This window comes from Orycteropus afer, unplaced genomic scaffold (assembly GCF_000298275.1).
Source record: "Orycteropus afer afer isolate SDZICR_OR568_19922 unplaced genomic scaffold, OryAfe1.0 scaffold00174, whole genome shotgun sequence".
In the NCBI taxonomy this organism is placed as follows: Eukaryota; Metazoa; Chordata; class Mammalia; order Tubulidentata; family Orycteropodidae; genus Orycteropus; species Orycteropus afer.
Window position 1 is genome coordinate 348867 of NW_006921761.1, and position 21604 is coordinate 370470.

General features: G+C 52.5%; 1 protein-coding gene across 1 annotated transcript in view; it reads right to left on the minus strand.

Moving 5' to 3' along the window:
- The window catches only part of TMOD1 (tropomodulin 1), a 54566-nt gene that overhangs the window by 11367 nt on the left and 21595 nt on the right, over positions 1-21604 (minus strand). Inside the window, exons 3-7 of the mRNA XM_007946876.2 lie at positions 19703-19822; positions 9578-9667; positions 7007-7137; positions 5413-5520; positions 1946-2089 (exon numbers count right to left, since the gene is read on the minus strand). Coding sequence (XP_007945067.1) covers positions 1946-2089; positions 5413-5520; positions 7007-7137; positions 9578-9667; positions 19703-19822 — 593 coding nt within the window. The remainder of the gene's footprint in view (positions 1-1945; positions 2090-5412; positions 5521-7006; positions 7138-9577; positions 9668-19702; positions 19823-21604) is intronic.

The following is a 21604-nucleotide window of genomic DNA, read 5'->3' on the forward strand; positions in this document are numbered from 1 at the left end:
CATGCCTCCTCTCTGGGCCACTGCTCTTTGCTGGGTTCCCCGGCCCTGAGGCTGTCTGCCCCCTGTCCCAGCCCTCTCCCATTAGCCAGAAGCATCTCCCCAGAGCTCAGCTCTGACTGGTGCAGACAACAGCCCACAGCCCACAGCCCACTCTCCCTACACCTGCCACTCCCAGCCCTCAGACTCCCAATTCCCTTTCCGGTTTGTCTTCCACCAGGCGCCTGGGGCTGCCACTAGTTTCTACACGGGCTCCACGGCTTTCCTGCTCCTCTTTGTTCCTGTGGTCCCTCCGTCTGGGGTGTCACAGTCTCCATCTCATGTTCTGAGATCCTGTCCACCCTGTGGGTGTGTCTCAAACTCCACCTCCTCCAAGAATCCCTCCCTGGCCCTGCTCCTGACGGAGGGCCCCGCTATCTGTGGTTTGCTCGAGCACCTTGGGTGACAGACATTTCTGCCTGCATTTCCTGCCGTCCAGTGGGAGGCCCTGGAGGCCAGAGCCCAGCCCCACAGCCCTGGTGTGCAACCAGCACTCACTAAATGTGGAGGTGAACCTCAAAAATGTCTCCTGGGGGCACTGGCCTCTTACCAGGGGGAAGGGACAGACGAGAAAGCCAACCTAAGCTCACGTGAACATCAACTGGTTTTAAGAACCAGACAAGCACAGTCCACGGACTTCAGAGTCACACCGCCCTGGGTTCAAGTTCCAGCTCTGCCATTGACTGTGTGACCCGGGCAGGTTACCTAGTCTGCCTGGCCTTCAGCCCCCTCATCTGTAAAACGAGGGTCTTCATACCCATTTACAAGGTCCTTGTGGGCATTAGAAGAGGTAACACACAGGAAGCATTGTGACTGCTCAGTAACTCCGCTCTTAGAATAATGTGTGAACTCCCTGGATCACCTTCACAGTAACTATCAAAGTTAACAACCTTATAATCGACATATTACCACCTCAGGAGCAGGGAGTCTTATTATCCCCATTTTCCAGGGAAGGAAACTGAGGCCAAAGAGGTGAATGTTCTCACACCAGAGTGTTTGGCACTGGCTCCATCTCTGGGCTCTGAGGCGACAGCAGAAGAGGGAAGGTAGGCAGCTGGTTCCTTGTTAACTGCCACCACCGTGACCTGAGGCCAGAGCTCTGGGGCAGTTCTGGCCAACATTCTGCCCCATGGGTCACATTTTAGCTGATGCTGGGAGAGTCCCTGACTCTCTGCCTGGCCAGGCCCAGAGTCAAATGAGTAGCCAATCCCAGGGTTAGGCCCAAGGCCGTAGCTACGTCTGTGCCTTTGTCCATCTGTTCCACCCGCCCTGCCTTCAATAAAAGGGGAGGGGATGAGGGGTCTGGGGGTGGGTGGCGCCTTCTCAGAAAGTCAGAACTGGAAGAGCTGTCCTGAAGATAAATGACTGAACCACAGAAGTCACAGAGAAATCATGACTCCATAAGGATAAGGACAAGCTAGAATTTTCTCAGAGAATTTACACTGGATAGAGGGGACTCAAAGGCTCGTCAAATGGGGTGGGAATAGCAGGCTGTGAATGAGAAGATGTCAATGGTTTCTGAGATCTGTGCCTAGGTGTGTCTTGTGGGCAGCAGAAGGAAGAACTAAGCCCATCAAACAAGACTTACAGGGAGCTGATTTCTACTTAATACAAGGAAGGATATTCTCATAGTTGGCACTGTCCCAGAATAGGGGGTGATCTTGGTGAGGAGTGAGCCCCCATCGTTGGGTGTGAACAAGCAGAAGCTGGAAGAACACTTGGTGGGAAGGATGAAGAAAGAGCTGAGCATGGTGCAGACGTGCAGACTGACCAATCTTTGAGATCCCTTAAAGGTGGGCTCCTGGGGGTCCACAACCAGTATCACTGATCTGTCTGGCAGCATGCAGGAAAAGCAGAGCATGACAAGCTTTGGACGTCAAAGACCCAAGGAGGCTCCTCCCCGTCCTACCTGGTTATCAATTTTTAGCTCCACTAGAGAAGTGTTGTGTGGCAGGGCTTCTACCAGTCTCAGGATCCCAGCTCCAGAAATGAAGTTGGACTCCACGTTCAGTGTCTTCAACACCTTGTTCACTTTGAGCATGTCAGCAAGGGCCTGGAACCAGGGAAAGAATGAGTGCTGGGGTCACGTGGAGCAAGGCTGGAACCCCTTCTGGGTCGATTCTAAAATACTGAGAGGGCCTGTGTGGTAGTTGAGGTTAGGTGTCAAGTTGGCTGGGCCTGCTTATGAGGGGCTGGGCAGCTGAATGTAGTGATTCCCCATGATGAGCCTGGTAATCATCTCCATGATGCGATCTATTGGAGCAGCTGAGTAGCTGCCTTAGGGTGTCTATAAGAAGCAGCTTTGAGAAAGGTCTCTAGTTTTTTGGCACATCCGGATCTTGCATTTGGCCGAGTCTTCGTCTCAGTGGCCTGCCATGTTGTCTGCCAATCTTGGACTGTTTCTGGACTTGAACTAATGGTCTACTGTGTCCCTTGGTATCTTGGGACTGTGCCATTTCCCTTGTCCACCTTGGGCAGCCTTAGTGGCTGGCAGCTGCCTGAGTTAAGAGAAACCTTAACTGGGCCAGGAGTAAGAGGCAGAGCTGAAGCCCAAGGTTTGAGGGGTCTTCACCAATTCCCTAGAGCTCACACTTTGCACTTGGGCTGGTAGCTTCCTAAACTGTAAGAGAGTAAACCTGTTTGTTAGAGCCATCCATCTGTGGTGGTTCTGTTCTAGTAGCCCCAGAGAACCCAAACAGCCTCGCAGGAGAGAGGTCCTCATCTACTCAACGCTGGCCGTCACTCCAGCACAACTCCGTCTCTCCTTCCTCGACCTGCCGTGGCTCCTGGATAACGCCGCGCTCCCTAGCGCGCTCCTCAGGCTGCACTCAAAGCCTTCTGTGCCTGGTCTAGGGCCCTGTGCAGCTGCGCCCGCCGCTCCCTGATGGTGGGGCGATGCGTGGCTCCCCGGGTCTGCCCAGTGCCATCCTGCTGCCCCACCTCTGCTGATCCTGTCACTGGATTTGGACGCCCTCTCCTTTCTGTCTCCTTCAAACCCTCCTCATCCTGCAAGGCCACTTTCAAATGCCCCTGTCTCTCAGAGACTTTGCTGATGTCTCCAGCTGTCCTCCTGAGCCCCAGAGAATGTATCTGTAACCTCCCTCCTGGAACTCTCATTCCACTGTGTTAAGAGTTGTTTCCATACTGGTGCTCTCTCTGCCATTACACTATTCGCTCATGGGAGGCTGAAAATGTATCTCTTTTTTCCTGTGTTGCCCTCAAGGCCCACACAGTGCCAGCACACAGTAGGTCTCCAGTCAATAGTCATTGAGTGACTTACGGAGTCCCAATACCCGCCATATACTGTCCACTTCCCTCTTCTGTTTCCCCGTTGAAATCCCATGGATCATTTTCTTCATCTGAGCAGAAGAGGAAGGGGGAAGTGGGTCTGGGAAACAGCCCCCCGTTTTTGTTTTCCTAATGGGCAGGGGAACAGGGCTATGTGTCGGGGGGACAGCTCAGGTTCCCTGCACATTTCAGGGGAATCCAGCCAGGGAGTGTCGATGACAATCAGAGCATTGGAAGGAACGAGGTGACGAAGTGACGAGCAGCGAAGCCACAGGATGGACACGTCAGAGGGGCCTGTTTGTCTGAGGGGACACTTGGAGCCTGGAAGTCCCACCCCACTCTCCCTGCTTGCTGAAACCCCCCCTTGAGGTTCAGATCAAAGCCACCTCCCCAGGAGCTTTCCTTGTTGAAGTCGCCACTCCTTCCTCAAACCAAAAAACCAAACCCACTGCCCTGCAGTTGATTCTCCTAAGTCACTGAGTCCAGGATGGCATGCCAGCTCTCTGTGAGATCATGTGTCTCCCTGAGCAGACTGGTCACCCTTCCCCCAAGGGAGGGGACCTAGTCTGTGTCCTCTCTGTGCCCTTCACATCCTTCCCTCCCCCAACCAGGAAATGCTTAGCCTGCACTCACAATCGCTATATTTAACAACCAGTAGGTAAGTGTACAATGAGCCCTGGTGACGCAGTGGTTAAGTGCTCATCTGCTAACCAAAACTTTGGAAGTTTAAACCACCAGCCACTCGGAAAAGAGGTGTCAGTCTGCTTCTATAAAGATTTGCAGCTTTGGAAAGCCTATGGGGCAGTTCTACTCTGTCCTCTAGGGGCGCTGTGAGTTGGAATTGACTATGCCGAGGGTTTGATTGTGTTTGGTTTAGGCAAGTGCACTAGGCCAGTCAGAGGGACATGCTGGTGGCTGAGCAGGGTCCTTGAGGCCCCTGCCTTGCCAGATGTTAAGTTTTTGGTTATTAGTCATGGTAAGGAACTAGAGTTTAGGAGAGGAGCTGCGGCAGGCAGTGGGGGGCACTTGCAGAACGTTGACACATTTCAGTACTTGACTGTGGATACATGGGTGTGAGCGGGCTGATGTCAGCTGTTAGCCTGGCACAGGAGCAGTGCCCAATAACATTCATGGGGTGGAACTGAGACCAGCATGGATGTGCTTGGATTCCAATCAGTGGATAGCAGCAGACAGCGCCTGTAACTTTGCAGTAGTGTCTCCAGGGGAAACTCAGCGTCCATTGGTGAGCTCCTGCAGTCAGGGGTCGTCTGGCCAGGGGTTTCCCACTGGGGCTCCCAAGGCAGCAAAGGGAGACTGTGAGCTATTTATCGATTTCAAAACTATTGAAGACAATTGTCCTACTTATTTTAAAAATTAGGAAGAACTGACTCCTTCTTACAACCTTATTACAACCCCCCGTTAGCTGATTCCTGCACTTCTAACCTGCTCTTAGTGTTACAGTCATCACACTGTAAAATGGGCTGTCACCTCTGTAAGGCCAGGGGTTCACAGTCATAGTCCCAGAGCCGAATTCAGTTCTGGGTACAGAGAGTCTCTTACACATGTAGTGAGTATTTTTTGAGAATTCCTGGCTACTTTATAATATATACAATTTAATTTCAACACAACAACTTTTAGGATGTGGGGAAAAAATAAAATAAAATTGGCCATGGGACCACTGATGAAGACCTGGCCTTCAAGCCGGAGAGCTGCAGCCCGGCAGTCCCTGCTGGGATGCACTGAGTGGACAGTGACCTGGTTTTAGTGTTCACACCGCTTGCATTTGAATCGCAGCTCTACCTGCTGTGGACTTTGGGCCAAGTAAGTTACCTGACCTCTCTGAACCTCAAGATCTCCACCTGCACTTCTGTGATCAGGGGACGGTCATGAGGGTGAACTGGGCCAATGCACTGAGCCTGGGTGAGGGCCCTCCTGTCTGTGCCCCCTTTCCTGGCTCTTAGCCCAATGCCTTCTCACCACACCGTGCAGGAGTTCTTCATCCACGGGGTACACCAGTCAGGAGGCCAGTGTGAGCCCTGGTGTTCCTATGCCCCCAACCTCAATGCAGCGGAACAGAAAGGTACGTACAAATGCCACGGGGTCATTGCTCCGCGTCCCAACAATGCTGAACTTCTTCACATATGAGTTGTCTTTCAGGGCTTCTGCGTACGCCTTGAGGGTGGGTATGGGGATATTCTGCAGAGAGAAAGGCCCGCAGTGACTGGAAGCCCCCGACCTGGGGCAGCTGCGCTTCACGGATTCCTGGCCAAATCTTGACCAAAAGGCTGAGTGGCCAAGGGTTTCAGCTGGGCCTGCTCCCTGGCTTTGCCCTAGAACTTCTGCTAAACAGATAACTCTCCCTGAACATTTCAAATAAGACCTGCCACTCCTCTGCATGTGGAGCCCAGAGGAGGAGAAACACTGAAGGCAGGGGGCTCAGAGGGGCGTTGTCAGGACGGGGGCCTGGGGGTTGGCCTGTGCCCTGGCTGTGTTTCTGACTTGCTGGCTGACTCTTTCCCTCTCTTGCCCTATTTCTGGAAAACATGCTGGAGGGGTTGCGTGAGATGACTGCTAAGAGATGTCTGTTCCAGGGGCTCGCAGCCCAGGGTGTACCTCAGAGGCTCCTGGGAACTTTTCCACAACGCTGATGCCTGGAGCCTGCCCAGAGCAATGAAATCAGAATCTCTGAGAGTGGGCTGGGCATTGGTATGTTTAAAAATTTCCCACACGGTTCCAGGGAGGCACTCACCACCAGCCACACAATTCTGAATTGTGCCAGCCTCCCACTGGCCACATGGCAGACAACTGAGGCACCTGAGAGAGACCCTGGCTGTGTTTTCACCCGTCTCTCATTTCGGGGTGTCATTTTAGCTTCCTCTGGGAGCGGAGCATGGAGAAGAACACAGGGTGCAGGTTTCCTATCTGACTGTACTGTGGGGCTGGCAGCCACTTAAAGGAAAATGGAGAAGAAAGGAAAGAGGAGGGGCTGGGGGCCCAGGTTCTTATCTTACCCCCGCCCCTCCCAGAACTAATCCCACAGGCCTGGGAGCAGAGCAGGTGGGAGGGCAGCTGTGCTTGCTTCTGAATTCCTCCTGCAGCCTGTCCAGGGTGGGAGTGCCCGTCCATCTGTCCTGCCTCTGTCCCTGGTGGCCACATGGGGAGATGTACAGAGAAATACAGGCAGAGAACTTGGAAAAGCACTTTGGCCACTTGGACCAATGGGTCCCTCCTGGGCTGCAGAGTGAGGTTGACTAGGAACATGATACAGCAGCGGTGATGGTTCAGGGGGGCAGGTTTCACAGGGAGCCTCCACTTAAGGCTTGAGCTCCCCCACTGCTGCTGAGTCTGGTGGGCGCTAGGATGCCCGAGCTTCAGACCCTGGTGCAGCATGCCTGTCTCCCTCACGGTTGCATCTCAGAGAACCTCAAGGTTTTGAGCATGGAGGGTTTCAGAGCAGAGCCACGTTGGCGCACGGTGAACACCTGAGCCTGATGTTCGTCTGCACTGTCCACCCTTCTCAAACACCCCCACTGGCAAGGCTCTGCCCATAGTCCCTATCCAGAAACACCCCGAGCCTGCACAGAACTCAGTCCACCGTGCCTGGCCAAGCCGGGTCCATGTGTATCTGACTGGTGTGGGGCATGGACACGGCTTTCCCATGAAGTGAAATCAAAGGACTTACCCGGATGTTATTGAGGTTAACCTCTCCCAGCTCTGGGTCATTGTTCTTTATCCGCTCCAGTGTTTCTTCCACGTCGGTTGCATTTGGTTCTTCGTCGGGCACAGGCTTGTATTGTGTCGGTTTGATCACACCTAGACAGAGCGACTGATGAATGGCAGGGAGCTCACATAAACATAAGGACGCCAAAAGGACAGAAGGACGCTGAAAGCACACAAGGACGCTGAAAGGAAGCACCAGCAGAGCGCAGGGACAAGCGACAGCTGTGCATCTCAGGGGCAGCCAGGAGAGGGGAGACTGTGGAAAGAGCACTGCTCAGGGGGCCAGGAGGCCTGGGCTGCACTTGGACCATGTCCTGCAACGGCCTAAGCTTTCTGACCCTTAGTGTTGCTGTCTGTAAAGTGAGGACACCCGTTCTATTGTGCTCATTAGCTCAGTGGGCTCTTGCAGGGATAACCCCAAGCCTGCTCCAGAAGGGAGGGGTCATTGTTCCTGTGGCACGCCCCATTCCTCTTAGGGGCCCACACCCCAGCCTGGGAGCAGTGCAGGGGGGTAATGAAAACGATGCCATACTGGCACAGGAAAGAACAACGGACCCATGGAGCAGAAGGGACACCTAGAAACAGTGGGTACGCAGAAAATGATGATAAAGGGGCGGCCCCAGAACAGCGGGGAAAGGATGAACTATTCAGAAACCGGGGCCGGGACACGTGACCAGCCATTGAAAAATGAACATTCGTGTTTATCTATAGAAGGAAATTTTCTTTGCTGGTTACCAGGGGTGGGAGGGGAGGGGAGGGAACGCTGTTAGATAGATAGAGGTAAGTATTGATTTGGGTGAAGAGAAGGGCAATGTACAAAATGTGAGTGACCAATATGGCAGCATTGAGGATGAGAAAGACATAGAGAGTTACATGGGAGGTACAGACAACAAATATGAACCCTTTTGCACATACAGTACTGTGTTGTCAGTGAAGGCAAACATGGGTATATGGGTGGATAGATGGGTGGACAGGCTGAACGATTAGGTATGTCTATGAAATGGGGAGTGTATCCAAGAACATATATAGGGTTGGCAGACAATGGTCCTATAAGTTTATGTGAATGATCAGAATTCCCAGGTGTATAGTAGAGCTGACAAGGGGCAAGGTTGTGGTCACTGCTTGGTCACAGCCAGCTACCCAGAGAGACAGAGCAGTTGAACCTGCGGGCTTGGGACCATAGTCACAGGGGACATCAAGCTCAATTGGCATAACATACTATACAAAACATTGTTCCACCTCCTACTTTGGCGAGTAGCAACTGGGATCTTAAAAGCTAGCAAGCTGCCATCTAGATGCAATGATGGGTCTCTCCTCGTCCAGAGCAAAGAAGAATGAAGAAAACCAAAAATTCATGGAAACAATTAGTCCTAGCGACTGGTACACCATCTGATCTGCAGCCTATATGACTATGAGACCAGAAGACCTAGATGGTGCCCAGCTACCACTGTCATCCACTTGCAAGGGGATCTATGTAGGAAATCCTTGATAGAGAGGGAGAACAATGTGGAACAAAACTCAAAATCATTTGGAGGAAAAAAAAAAAAAGTAGGAGGGGACCAGGTTTGCTGGTCCGATAGAGTCTGGTGGAACCATTGAGACTATGGCCCCTAGCTGCCCTTCAGGTCTGAAATTGAACCCACACCTGTGGTTTCCAGCCAAACAAAAGACAGGCATATGAGTTGAACATTTACCTCAAGTAGATACTCTCCTTGGAGAGAACAATCCTGGGAGAAAGAAGGGCTGCTTATGCACAGGGAGACAGCTCAGGGGGCAGGAGTGTATGGAGGGATGGACACTGGGAAGAGGTAACTATGGGGAGGAAGTGGGAGGGAGCTGTTGTATTGTGGTAAACTGTGGTCAGTGTCATGAGACAAAGTATATGCGAACCACTGTATGGAAAGTGAATTTGCTCTGTAAACCTTCACCCAAATCACAATAAAAAAGAAAAGAAAATGAACGTTCGATTCCATCTCACACCACACACATGCATGAACTTCAGGTGGGACAGCAAGTCGAATAAGAAAAGCAAGCCTCTAATACGTCTAGAGTGCTAGTAGCATAGTCTAGTAGCATAGTTTGGGAGCTCTGGTAGCATAGTGCCTAAGGCACTTGACTGCTAACCAGAAGGCTGGTGGTTCAAATCCACCAGCCACTCCTCAGAAGGAAGATGGGGCAATCTACTTCCATAGTGATACTGCTTCGGAAACCCAAGGAGGGGTCGCTGTGAGTCGGGTCTGACTCCATGGCATATAACAACAACAACAATACGTAGGAGAAAACGTAGGAAATCTTTTTCTGATACTGGGAGGGGAAATGTCTTTGTAAACAAGATACAGATCCCAGGAGTCTGTGAAAAAGAAAAAAAATGACAGACCTGGCTACAAAAAAATGGAAAACTTCTGCAAGCAGCCAGCACATCAGTGAGCAGAGGAAAACAAGAAGGGTGAGGGCCCCTCCCTTCCAAGGTGTCACCCTTCCCTGAGTGACCTAGGGGCGGGCAGACGCGAGGCTGGCGGGGCCCAGTACTCACTGTTGAGTCCCTCCTTGTTGACGATGGCGCTGCTGCCCAAGGCCTGGTAGTACTGCTGGTTGCTCATGAGGGTGTGCATGCCCAGAATAGCTGTGGGGACACGGAAGGGCCCGTGACACCCTCCCTCGGACAGGAACGTCTCCTGGGGACAGATGCCCCACACCCCAGGGGTTTTGCTTCCAGAAATGGCAAGGAACGTTTTCAGGAAAACTTCGCTGTTGTGCATTGTTAGTACTCTCACCTCTCTCACTGACCCTCAGTCCCTGTCCCTCGCCTAGGCCTCTCTAGTCCCCACCCTCAGACTTGTAGCTCTCCTCCCTGCCCCCGTGTCCTCCAGGCACTTCCCACCTAACTGGGCCAAAACAGTCATCAACTTTGCCAGCAACGGCCTCTTCCTTTGGATCACGTTCCATCTTGTCACCCTGTCTGTCCCTCGGGTAAAACCTCAGTCACATGGCATCCCCCACCCAAGCCCTCACTTTCCTAACAGGGCCTTCGACCTCTCCAGAGTCACTCAGATCAGTTCCGCCACCCATCCCACGCCCTCTGTCCTGGCGCAGGCACCATCATTTCAGAGCTGCATGGTCACCGGTGTCCTGGCCTCAGCCTCTTCTTCCCCCTCCCCACCAGCGTTTGGCAAAGAGCACCCAGAGAGATCTTTCTGGAAATGCAGATCCCATCACTTCTCTCCGTGCTCAGTCATTCTCACTCATTCGCTTGTTCTACGTTGACAGAGTGCCCACATTGTGTGCTCGGCTCTGGGGGACAATGGACAAGGGAGACCTTAAGCAAGTAACCATTCAGTTCAAAATATAAGCACAGGGTGTGCCGAGTGCCGCAGAGGGCAAGTTGGTGCATTCTGAGTGGATACAGCAGAGGGACTTGGGACGGGAAGGACGAGTGAGTGTTGGCCAAGTTAAGAGAACATCAGTATCGGTTGCCCGCAAGTCAATTCTAAGTCATGGTGACCCCGTAGGTGTCAGAACTGAACTGTGCCCGTGGGTTTTCTTGTTTATTGATTTTTTGTTGTTGTTGGGAATACCCAAAGCAGAACATACACCAATTCAACAATTTTTACAATGTGGTATGACTCAGTGACTGCCGACCATCAACTTGTACAACCATCTCACCCTCCTTTACCAAAGTGTTTCTCCCCCATTCACATACACTCACTGCCCTCTAAGGTTCCTGTCTGATCTTTCAAGTTACTGCTGTCGGAAGGAAGATGGGGCAATCTACTTCCGTAGTGATCTTGTCTCGGAAACCCAAGGAGGGGTCACTATGAGTCGGGTCTGACTCGACGGCAGTGAGTTTGTTTTTTTGGATTTAGACAGTTCTTACAAATGCACAAGGCAGAGATTCTTTGCTAGTTAAACTAACCTGTGTGGTTCTGAGACTTTAGGGGATATTTTGGGTTTAAGGTGTAAAGATTATTTGCTCCATAGGGTTCTTGATGGCTGAAACAGGTAGAAGGAGAGATGAAGCTGGAAATGTGGTAACAACAGTGATCACCCCCTCCCTACTCTGCCCCACTGAGGTCTTGCGTGGTCCAGGGAATATGCTGCACATCAGCTATTTTCAATTTGGCTGCACAGTGGAATCACTTGGAAACCTTTTGAAGCTCCAGATGTCCAGGCCTACTTCACATCAGTTAAATCAGAAGCTCCAAGATTGGCGCCCAGGCACCTGCATTGTTTTAAAGCTCTCGGGTGGTTTCACCGTACAGTTGGGAACCAGTGTCTTACATTGCCATTTTCAACTCTCCCAACAATCCTCTAGATGGATTTTATGCAAGAAGGCCAGGTGGGACTCTACGGGGTCTCTTAGGTTGAGGTAAGGAGTTCAGATGTTTTTTTTTTTTTTTTTAAGTTCAACCTGGGAAGCCACCCAACACTTGAGCAGGGAGAGAGAGGGTCTGAGAACATTACTCTGGCTGTGTGTGGGCATCCATGAGACAGGTCAGTGGCCTCTGATGGCCAAGCTCAAACTCCAGAGCCTGGCTCCCAGAGTCCCCATGGGCTGGTGCTGCCTCGACAGCCAACCTGGCCTTGTGCCCACCCCCCACCCCCCGTCCCAGCTGCATCAGTGCTTCTACCAGTGCTGGCCTCTCTGCTGCCAATTCCCTCCCCACTTGCGGTGCCCACTGCTGGGACGGTCTGCATCGGGTTGGCCCTCGGGGGCATTGGCGTTAGTGGTAGAACTCTTGTCTTTCACGTGGGAGTTCTGGATTCCATTTCCAGCCAACGAACCTATGCACAGCCCCACCCGTGGTGGTGCAGTGAGGTTGCGTGTCCTATGACCCTGAGCAGGACCCAGCGGGGCTTCCAGACTAAGGCAGATGGGGCAGAAAGGCCTGGTGACCCACTTCCAGAAATCGGTCGGTGAAAACCCTGGGGCCCGCAGCATTCCATCACGCCGGGGTTGCCACGCGTTGGAGCTGAGTCCATGGCAGCTAATAACAGGATTGCCTGGAGTCAGCAAATGAAAATACAGGATGCCCAGTGGGACTTGAATTTCAGGTAAACAACTGCTACTTTCTGAGTACGGGTATGTCCCAAATATCGAGTGGGATATATTTACACTAAAATTTATTTATCGTTTATCTGAAATTCAAATTCACTCGAATATCCTGTATTTAATGTAACAGGCCTACTTCTATCCTCCAAGATTTTGAGTAACTCTTCCTCGTCCAGGGAGTCTTCCTGGATCTCCCACAACACCTGGTTTACTACAGCACATAGTCTACAGGGGTTAGAGGTCATCTGGACAGGCATCTGCTGCCTCTACTGATCCTAGTGTCTGGAGATCAAGGAGGAGTAGCATCTCCATGTCATCTACCTCTCTTACAACACAGTCGGTATTTGGTAAATATTTGCTGGTGAGTTTTTAACCTCCAAGCCATTTCATTAGATATGGCTTCCAGTCAGGGAAATCACATGAGGGCCTTTGACGGGGAGTCAGGTGAATCCAAGTTCCAGTCCCGAGTATGCCCGACACCAGTGTGACCTTGGGCAAAGACTTCTCCTCTCCAGGTAGCTCTTTTGTACAATGTGCCTCTTTGGTTCAATGAAGGTGTTAGAACACACCTGTGGTTCTTAACCATGGCTGCCCCTGGGGAGCTGTAAACATCGGTGCCCTGGCTCCATCCAGGACCAACCAGTCAGAACCTCTGAGATACTATTTTTAATCTCCTTGGGTGATTTTGCTGCTTAGTGGGAGTGGAGAACCACAAGATGGATGATCAAAAAGTCCCTTCTGTTTCTCACATTCTAAGAGTCTTCTGCTAAAATTAGACTTGCCTGCTCATCACCAAGTGGAACTGGTTCGGAGAAAGACACTTGCATTATTCTGAGCTCTCTGGGGTTTAACGGAGGCTGCAGCTACGTGGGCAATCAGAGTGGAGGCCTGAGTCAGCTGCAGGTGGATGACATCACTGTGAGTCACCTCCTGGAGCCGACTCTTCCAGCTCCCACAGAGGGGGTGGTTCTGGGCTGCAGCTTGATTTCCAAGGGGCACAAGGTTGGGAAGGGTTGCTGGGAATCCTGTGAAGATCAACCTCCTATGGCTTGCTGGTCTTGCCGTCTGTATAAAGATGCAGAAGATGGAAGATGACTTGGTGCTCAGATGCCAGCTTCCTGGAATGCTCCAGAAAGTAGAGCAGAGCCAAGGAGGCCACAGGAAACCGCCAGGGGGCAGAGAGGAAGGAGACGTGGGCTTCCGTCTGGGCCTTGGTATGAGTTTTCTGGATAATCCTGTACAAGTCACCTCCGCTTTATGGGCCTCGGTTTTCTCACATGGATAGTGGAGTGGTTTGAACACAGACCTCTTACATTCTCATAGAAATCAGCTACACAGCAATTGCTCATGTTTGATTTTCTCCAAGAGCATCCAGGGCAGGTGTTGATGACCTTGGCTTGCTCAGCACGCTCAAGAGGGAAATGGTCAGCCTGAGACCAGTGAGGACTCTCGTGGCTTCTCAGTTAGCTTTCTCACCCTTGGTCCACACAGCAGGTCACCAGCAGTTCTAAAATTCTAACACTACTTCCCCTTGAGTTTGGAATTCTGAAGACAGATAAGAGATTTTCTAGGAGGGAATATATGTCAACCGCAGGCCCAAGAAGAAAGAAAACCCTTTTCAGCTCAGAGGAAATTAGGGTTGAAGGAAGGAGGGAAAGAAGGAACGAAAGTGGGGGCCAAGCTAGATTTCCATCGGGGAGCCAGCGCCTGGCAGGGGAAGCCAGGACACTACCTTTGGCCAGGCCGGGCCTCGATCGTGACTGTCCCTCACTTGGCTTTGCACACCTGCGCCAGCAGGGCCGTGACAGGAGAAAACAGCACATCAACGCGGCCCACTGCCCCACTCCTTGTCGATCCTGGCAAGGCTAGATTTAGCACCAGTGAACTTGATTAAAAAAATTTTTAAAGTCTAGATCCTCCCCAAAACTCAAAAAGGGCTATTTTTGAGTTCCGAAAAAGAACATTGTGTTCTCCTTCCTGTCTCTGCCTTGGCAGGGCTCGCGGGGTTCATAATCCCATTTAGGGGGCAGAGGTTACGGGCGCTCATCTCCAGCTTCTCCAGCTGCCACTGGCCTGGACTGGCCGGGCAGGTGGCGGGCAGGCAGGGCTTTTTCCTGCATGCCAGGGAAGGTGGGAGGAGCTGGCTGGCCCAGGACTTGAGTGCAGCTGACCGCTCCTGGATACGCCACGCCCTGACCCTGGAAGAACCCCAGGACAGCTGCCGAAGAAGAACTTGAGGGGACACCAGGAGCCAGAGGGCGGCCTCAGGTGGCTGCAAGCTGGGGGCGTCGACTGCCCTTTGGGAGGGCCCAGGGGTGGACTCTTCTGGACAACAACCCTCTTCCCCCATTCCCTTTTTGGACCCTTGCCCCACCTTCTGGTCCCTAGAGATAAGCCAGGATCACATCCCTGGGTGAGGAGAGGAGGCACAGAGAATTCCGAGTCCTTGCAGCTGCCACCCAGGGGCCCCCAAGGCTACAACCCAAGGCCACAGGCCAGGAACGTGGTGCTGCCTGGCTCTTGTGCACTCTGCCAGCAACTTGTGGAGACGTTCCTTATGTTGGAATTTACCAGTTTCTTGTCTGTCCTCCCCATCAAATCCTGGGCTCCTGGGGTCAGGGCTGGATCTTTCCATCCCAGTACATAGTAGGAGTGCCATCATGTATGGTAAATGAATGTGTGCAAGTGGGTGTGATGCACAAACAAGACAGCCAACGGACAAACGGGAAGTCACAGGCCTGTGTCCACACTTGCCCCTGGGTGTCCACCTCAGTGTTCCCACCATGGCCACACACCAAGCCCACAGAGCAAGCTGCTCAAAGGGGCTGGCCCCCTCCCCAGCTTGAGCCTGGGTGCCTGTGGTTTCCTTTCCCAAGATCAGTGTCTGAATACCCAATAAGCAAGTAAGCACGGGCTTAGTTGTGTTTACTTACTAATCTGTAGTGAAGTTTCACATTTTTTACTGCATCAAAGATTCTGCTTTGGGTATGGCTGGCCTCGCTCCCAGCCCCACAGACCCCTACTATAGAATCAAAGCCTCTTTTCAATTTACAATCCTTGACAGGGTAGACTATGCAGTAAATAAGGTAAGCCCAGGCTCCCTTGTGCTTACTTACTAATCTTCAGTGAACACTTTCACTCTGATGTGGTGAAGCCCACGTGAAATTGTTCACCACAGGGTTGTAAGTAAGCACAAGGAAGCCTGTGCTTGTCTTATTGGCACCCTGCCCCTGACTGGCTGTTTCTCCCCACACTTGCTCTGGTTGACCTCTACTTCTCCTCGTGGTGGTGAAGTTTGTGGGTCAACTTGGCTGGGCCTGAGTGGCTGGGCAGCTGGATGTAGTGTTCCCCATGAGACTGGTAATCAACTCCACGGTGGAATCGACTGTGAGCAGCTGAGTAGCTACCTTTGGGTATGTCGTGGGCTTCCTGTATGTAAGAAACAGCTTTATGACACCTTGAACCCTGTATGTAGCCATGTCATTCAGCAGCCTGCTATGCTCTGCTGACCTTGAGACTTTCAATGGATTGAATTCATGGCCTGCCGTGTGGTTTGGTAACATCAGGACTGTGCCATTTTATTCGTCAACCTTGGGCTTGTCAGCCTCAGCAGCCAGTAGCTGCCTGAGTGAAGAGATGCCTCTAGCTCCAGTGGGCCAGGAGCAGGCAGAGCTGAAGCCCAAGGTTGAGGGGCTTTCACCCAGCCCCTAGAGCCTGGCACTTTGAACTTGGACTTAAAGCCTCCAAATTGTAAGAATAAACTCCTGTTCGTTAAGGCCGTCCCATTTGTGGTCTATCCCTGTCAGAGCGGCACCAGGGAACCAAAGCACTTCTCTAGCTTCAGCCCCCACATTGTTCTCTCATCCCCCCAACCCCAGCACACAAGCCGAAGCCCCACTTGGACCTCTCCTTTTCACGTATGACGCTTATCCTCGTTTGTCATTTAACAGTAGCCTGGTTGTCTGTTTGGCTCTGGAGGGCAGGAACTATGCTGTTTGTTGACCGTTCCTTCTCAGAGCCCAGTCCAGAGCCTGGCACACAGGAAGAACCATGATATACTCTGCTGAACGTGCGAAGCAATGGACAAGCCAGGAAGGAAGGCAGGCGAGGGAAGGCCACAGCGTGGTGGATAAGTCATCTGACTGCTAACCAGAAGGCTGGCAGTTCACACCCACCAGCTGCTTCACAGAAGGAAGATGGAACAATCGATTTCCATCCACATTTACCTAGAGCCTGGCCCTTTGACCCCCTTGGAGACCCAATGGGGGTCGCTAGGAGTCGGAATCAACTCAATGGCAGTGAGCTTGGTTTTTTTTCTGATTTGGGGGCTGAGTTGGGCAGAGACCAGAGATGACTCGGCAGCTGCATCCTCCTGTCCCTCCTTCTCTTCCCTTAACGCGTTACCCGCTCAGAGCCCCTGGGGCAGCCCCAGTCCCCACCGGCTGCTCACTGGTGGGCTTGCCACACCCAGCAATTCCTGCCTCCGGCTCCCGCAGGTGTTTGGAATGAACTCGGAGAGCAGCTCTTACAGGCTCCCAGGTCTGTTTCTGTTCCCGCAGCAGGCAGGTCAGAAAGCCCGGTGTCCTCTCGGCCTCTGGCCCACCACCAGGAGCAGCTGGTCTCTCTGTAGACTGCATCTCAGACGTCCTGCCTGGGCCCTCAGCCTCCCTCCCCGGCCCGCCTCCTACCCCCTGCATCCCCTACCCTCCAGAGCTCCACTGTCTTTCTTCCCAAACCACACCTTCACCGGCCCCTCCACATACTCCCTGGCCCCAGGTTTCAGCAACTTTGCTTGATGTGGAGCTATTCCTAATGTGGCCTATTTTTCCCTCCAGCCGATTTCTCCTGACTTCACCAGGAACCCTCTCTGTCCACCTTTTGGACTCCTGTCCATCTCCAACCTGGAGGGCTCTGTTCAGGTTACACTAGGCAGTGACACTGGGAATCTGCCCTAGGATGACACTATCTGGATTCATACCCCTTGAGCAAGTTCTCGAACCTCATGAAACCAGAAACCAAACTAGTTGCCATCAAGTCGACTCCAACTTGGGATGACCCAAGGTGTGTCAGTAGAAGTACGCTCTGTAATGTTTTCAATGGCCGTGACCTCTCAGCAGTAGGACACCCGGACTCTGTTCTGAGGCACCCCTGGGTGTATTTGAACCTCCAACCTTTAGGTTAGTGGTCCCCCAGGGACTCCTGTTCACCCTCACAGTGCCTGGCTTCTCCACCCATAAAATGGGGACAATGATAAAACCTGTTTTATAGGACTGTTGTGGGTGATAGCAAGAAAAGCAGAAAGGTATTTAAGGCCACTCACTTAGCTCTTGGGACATTGTTGCTGGTCAACAAACGTTCAATCCCTCCTTCCCCAGAGACACTGCCACCTTTGAAATGGCTGATAGAAAGTGACAGGCACCCGAGGTTAGCCAGTTGACACCGCTGCAGCCTGACAGCTACCCCTCTCCTTTCCAGACATCGGAGGGGTATGGTACCATGAACAGATTCTTATCATTAGCCATGCCAACAAAAATGAAGAGAAAGAGGTTCAAGATAGCAAGACAGAAACTTAGCACGCCCTGTTTCGGCACAGGGACTGGCAGGAACTGGTGGCTCTGACACTGGGATCATTTGATAGTCCCTCTGAGCCCCCTAATGAGGGATGACGCCATGCAGGGTCATCGGAGGAGAAAGTCTGGGATGAAAACAGCTCCAGGGTGAGTCAGCGCTGAGATGCTGCACAAAGGCACCACCACCCACTGCTTGCAGCACGGAGTAAGCTGGGGCCCAGGGGCCTCCTCACCTCGGGGAAGCAGTTCCCTTGAGATACAAGTGCACGATGTGGGGTCTGATGGGACCCCACGTGCGTGGCTTCTGAGGAAGCGAATCCTTGACTGCAAGGCAAAGGTTCCCCGAGCCTGGTGTTCTGCTTCCATCTGGGGGACAAACTTGCTGCTTCTGTATTTGCCCTGAAAATAAAAACCAGTCTCTCTCCGCCCTGTCACCCTTCAAGCCACTGCCCTTTGTCCTTCCCCGAATTTTCTGTTCAGAGGAAAGAGCTGTCTGGATGCAGGGTCTACACACTTGGTCTCCCCCATGCACTCCTTGGGGCCCTGTTTCCTGGCTTTGGTCACCTCTGCCCAGGCTCATCCCTCACACAGTCGAGTCTCCTCAGTGCCCCCCACCTCTGGCAATGATCACAGCTGAGAGGATGTGTATATGATGAGGGACAAGACAGCTGCAGCCTAGTCCCGAGGCCTGGTGGCCCCTGTCGGCTCTGGCCTTGGCTGTGTATCTCGCCGTCCCCTCCACCATCCCTGCACCCCACTCTGTCCCCTTGGCTCTTGCCCTGGGTTTTGCGCATCTGGATCTGGCCTTTGGCTCTGAGCCCTTTGGTGGTAACTGGATCCACATTGGCTTGACCCCATTTCCATGACTCTCCTCCCAAAAAACTTCCACCTGGCCCACATACTTGTAGCCCAGAGCCCCAGGCTCTCGCCTCTGCCAGGCTCAGAGCTTGACAATGCTAATGGTGCCCACATTTCTACACCCAGTATGGACTCCTTGCAGAACTCCAGACCTCCGTGTACAACTCTCTCCACCTGAGGGACCTATAGGCACCTTGAACTCCACTGGCCCACTGATGTCAGCATTTCCCTCATCCCTCTGCTCCCATCCCTCACCTTCCTGACTGGCATCACCACCCACTTAGTCCCTGGACTCAGAACCCTAGCCACTTGCCTTGACTCTTCTAACTGCAATCAACCTTCTCGCTCTCTCTCACACAGCCAGCCAGCCATCCTGGCCCCTTCAGTCCTCTCCCCTTCCCATTTGCTGTCAGTCTCTCCCACCACTGGTCCTCCTGCCATCAGTGGGGCTGGTCAGTAGCTCCCAAGTCAGCAGGATAAAAGCCATTCATTCCCAAACACAGGGGAGCACTCTTGGTGTGTGCCAATCAGAGCCCAGTGGGGCTGGAACACAGAGTGGGGGAGGGAGGGGACCGTCTAAGGAGAGATGGGCGTAGGAAGAGTTCTGACCATTGGGCCACCTTCTGGGGCTGGGGAGGGTTGTTTGTGAAGATCATACGGGCACACACGTGAAAACGGAAGGTGCTGCAGTCCTATGACATACTTGCTGGGTGATCCGCCCAAAGCCTGGTTTCTTAGCTGGCCACAGGCTACATACAAAGCTGTGAAACCAGATGGCTTTGCCCCAGTCCCCTGTGAGCCTCCCTCCCATACTGGAGGTACCAGGAGTCCTCTGACCATTCCACTCTTCTCTCTCTCTCCCCATGTGGCCGGGCAGGAGTTGAGGCAAATGGCTAGTGAAGGTGTCCCATGCTGGAACACTTCCTCTCTGGGAAACTTCCACCTCCCTCTGGGATGATGGGGTCACAGCATCAACAGATGGCCCGTCCATGTGCTGGGATTGGACGGTTTGGGCGGTTTGATCTCTGCTTACCTCGTTTTGGTGAAAATGGATTTCTATTTTAACACTCCTGTTAGAAAATGCAGAGGGTGTTCAAGTTGACATCAACCATACCAGGCTCCCTGCATATGCAGTAAGCCCTCCTGGAGGACGTGAGGAAGCTTCTGGAACGCCTCTTACCGGCAATGTCGCAGAGCTCCGCGTCGGAGGCGTTCGCCAAGGCCTCCTCCAGCTCTGGCTCCAGCGTCACACTTTCCAGCACAGGATCCATTGGCTTCTGCTTGGGGACCCAGACCTTTCCTGTAAACCAACAGGGTGCGTGTTACAGGGTGTAGCTGTGATAGGCAGCCCCTAGCCCCAGATGGATGGACCATCACAACACACTTAAGGCCTAATGCCAACCTTCCTCAAAGAATGGGAACCAGGTATCTCCCACAGAGTGCCCTTCACTTCTGACAACAAGAGTCTCATAACTTGATAAAAGCAGCCCAAGCTCAGTTGACAATGTCAGTCACGACTTTTCTAAGCAAGAAAAAACATCAAAAAGAAAACTGTCACAGAACATCTGAGATACCTCAGTCAAGGGTTCTGATACTACAGAAAGCTTTGGAAACACGTCGAAGTAAAATACACTTAGATTACTGAAAGGACAGAAAGCTGTCCCCGCTTTAGCAAAGACGCAGGTACAAAGATGGTCGCAGCAGTGTCTCACCAGGTGGGACTGTTCAAGCAGTCACGGTGCCCCACGCAATGGAGCTCCAACCGTTATAAAGACTAACAGGGATCTCTCTTATCAAGGAGGAAAATGCCAAAGAAAAAACGTCAGGAGAAGAAGCAAGATACAAACAGCATGAACACTTTAATTCCATTTATCAACAGTTATCTATGTTCATTCATGCAACAGATACTTCATAAGACCTTTCTCGGTGCCAGGCCCCTTTCTAGGGGCAGGGACACAGCAGGAAGAGCTTCACCTTTATGATTTAGGGACAGAGACAGTTAAGAAACAAACATGAAAGATATAGATAGCATTAGTATCAGGCTGGAGTGTGGGTGAGGTGGGCACTGCTGTTTTGGGGAGGTGAGGGAACATGTACTGAGATGACAGCCTATGGGCTGGAACCTGACAAAAGAGAGGAGATGAGCCCTGCTGTCCTGGGAAGGGCAAAGGCCTGAGGTCAGGTTCCAGGAATAGCAAGGAGAGGGGTGCGGTTATGGTGGAGTTAGGGATGGGGGAACTAATAGGAGATGAGGTCAGAGAGATTGTTGGGGGCACACAGGGTCCTGGCAGTCACAGGAGGGTCTTAGCAAGGAGTCACTCAGGAACACGGCTGCCATGGAGTCGATTCCAACTCACGGTGACTCCCATAGCCTTTCCAAGGCAGTCAAGCTGTGGAAGTCGATTGCCTCATCTTCCTCCCCAGGAATAGCTGGTGGATTTGAACCGCTGACCTTCAAGAGCGCAGTACTAGGATCGGGAGGGGATCAGAAGTCTTGGAAGGGTGGGAGGTCAGGAAGAGCCCTTCTATTCCCCCCAGCCCATCCAGGTACCCTGCCCTGGGCTGGGGCCTAGAGGCTTGACGAGACAGATGACAAAAGGGATGATGAGGACAGACGGGAACTTTGGAGGGGGTGGGTGGGGACAGTCAGGGTAGGGATAGGTAGGGGAGCTCTTAGCTCTGGTTTGCATGAGGTAGTCCTTATTTAGGTTATTTATATTGATAACATTATCAATAGTTCCCTCCTGCACAGAAGATCTGGTGGCGCAGTGGTTAAAGCGCTGGGCTGGTAATCAAAAGATTGGCAGTTCAAATCTACCAGCTGCTCTATGGGAAAGATGAGACAGTCTGCTTCCATGAAGTCTGACAGCCTAGGAGACCCTGTGGTGCAGTTCCACTCTGTCCTCTAGGGGCGCGGTGGGTCAGAATTGACTCCACAGCAGTGGGTTTGGTTGGGGCTTTGCTTCCCTGAAGACTGACAGCCTTGGAGACCCTGTGGTGCAGTTCCACTCTGTCCTCTAGGGGCGCTGTGGGTCAGAATGGACTCCACGGCAGTGGGTGTAGTTTGGGCTTTGCTTCTGTG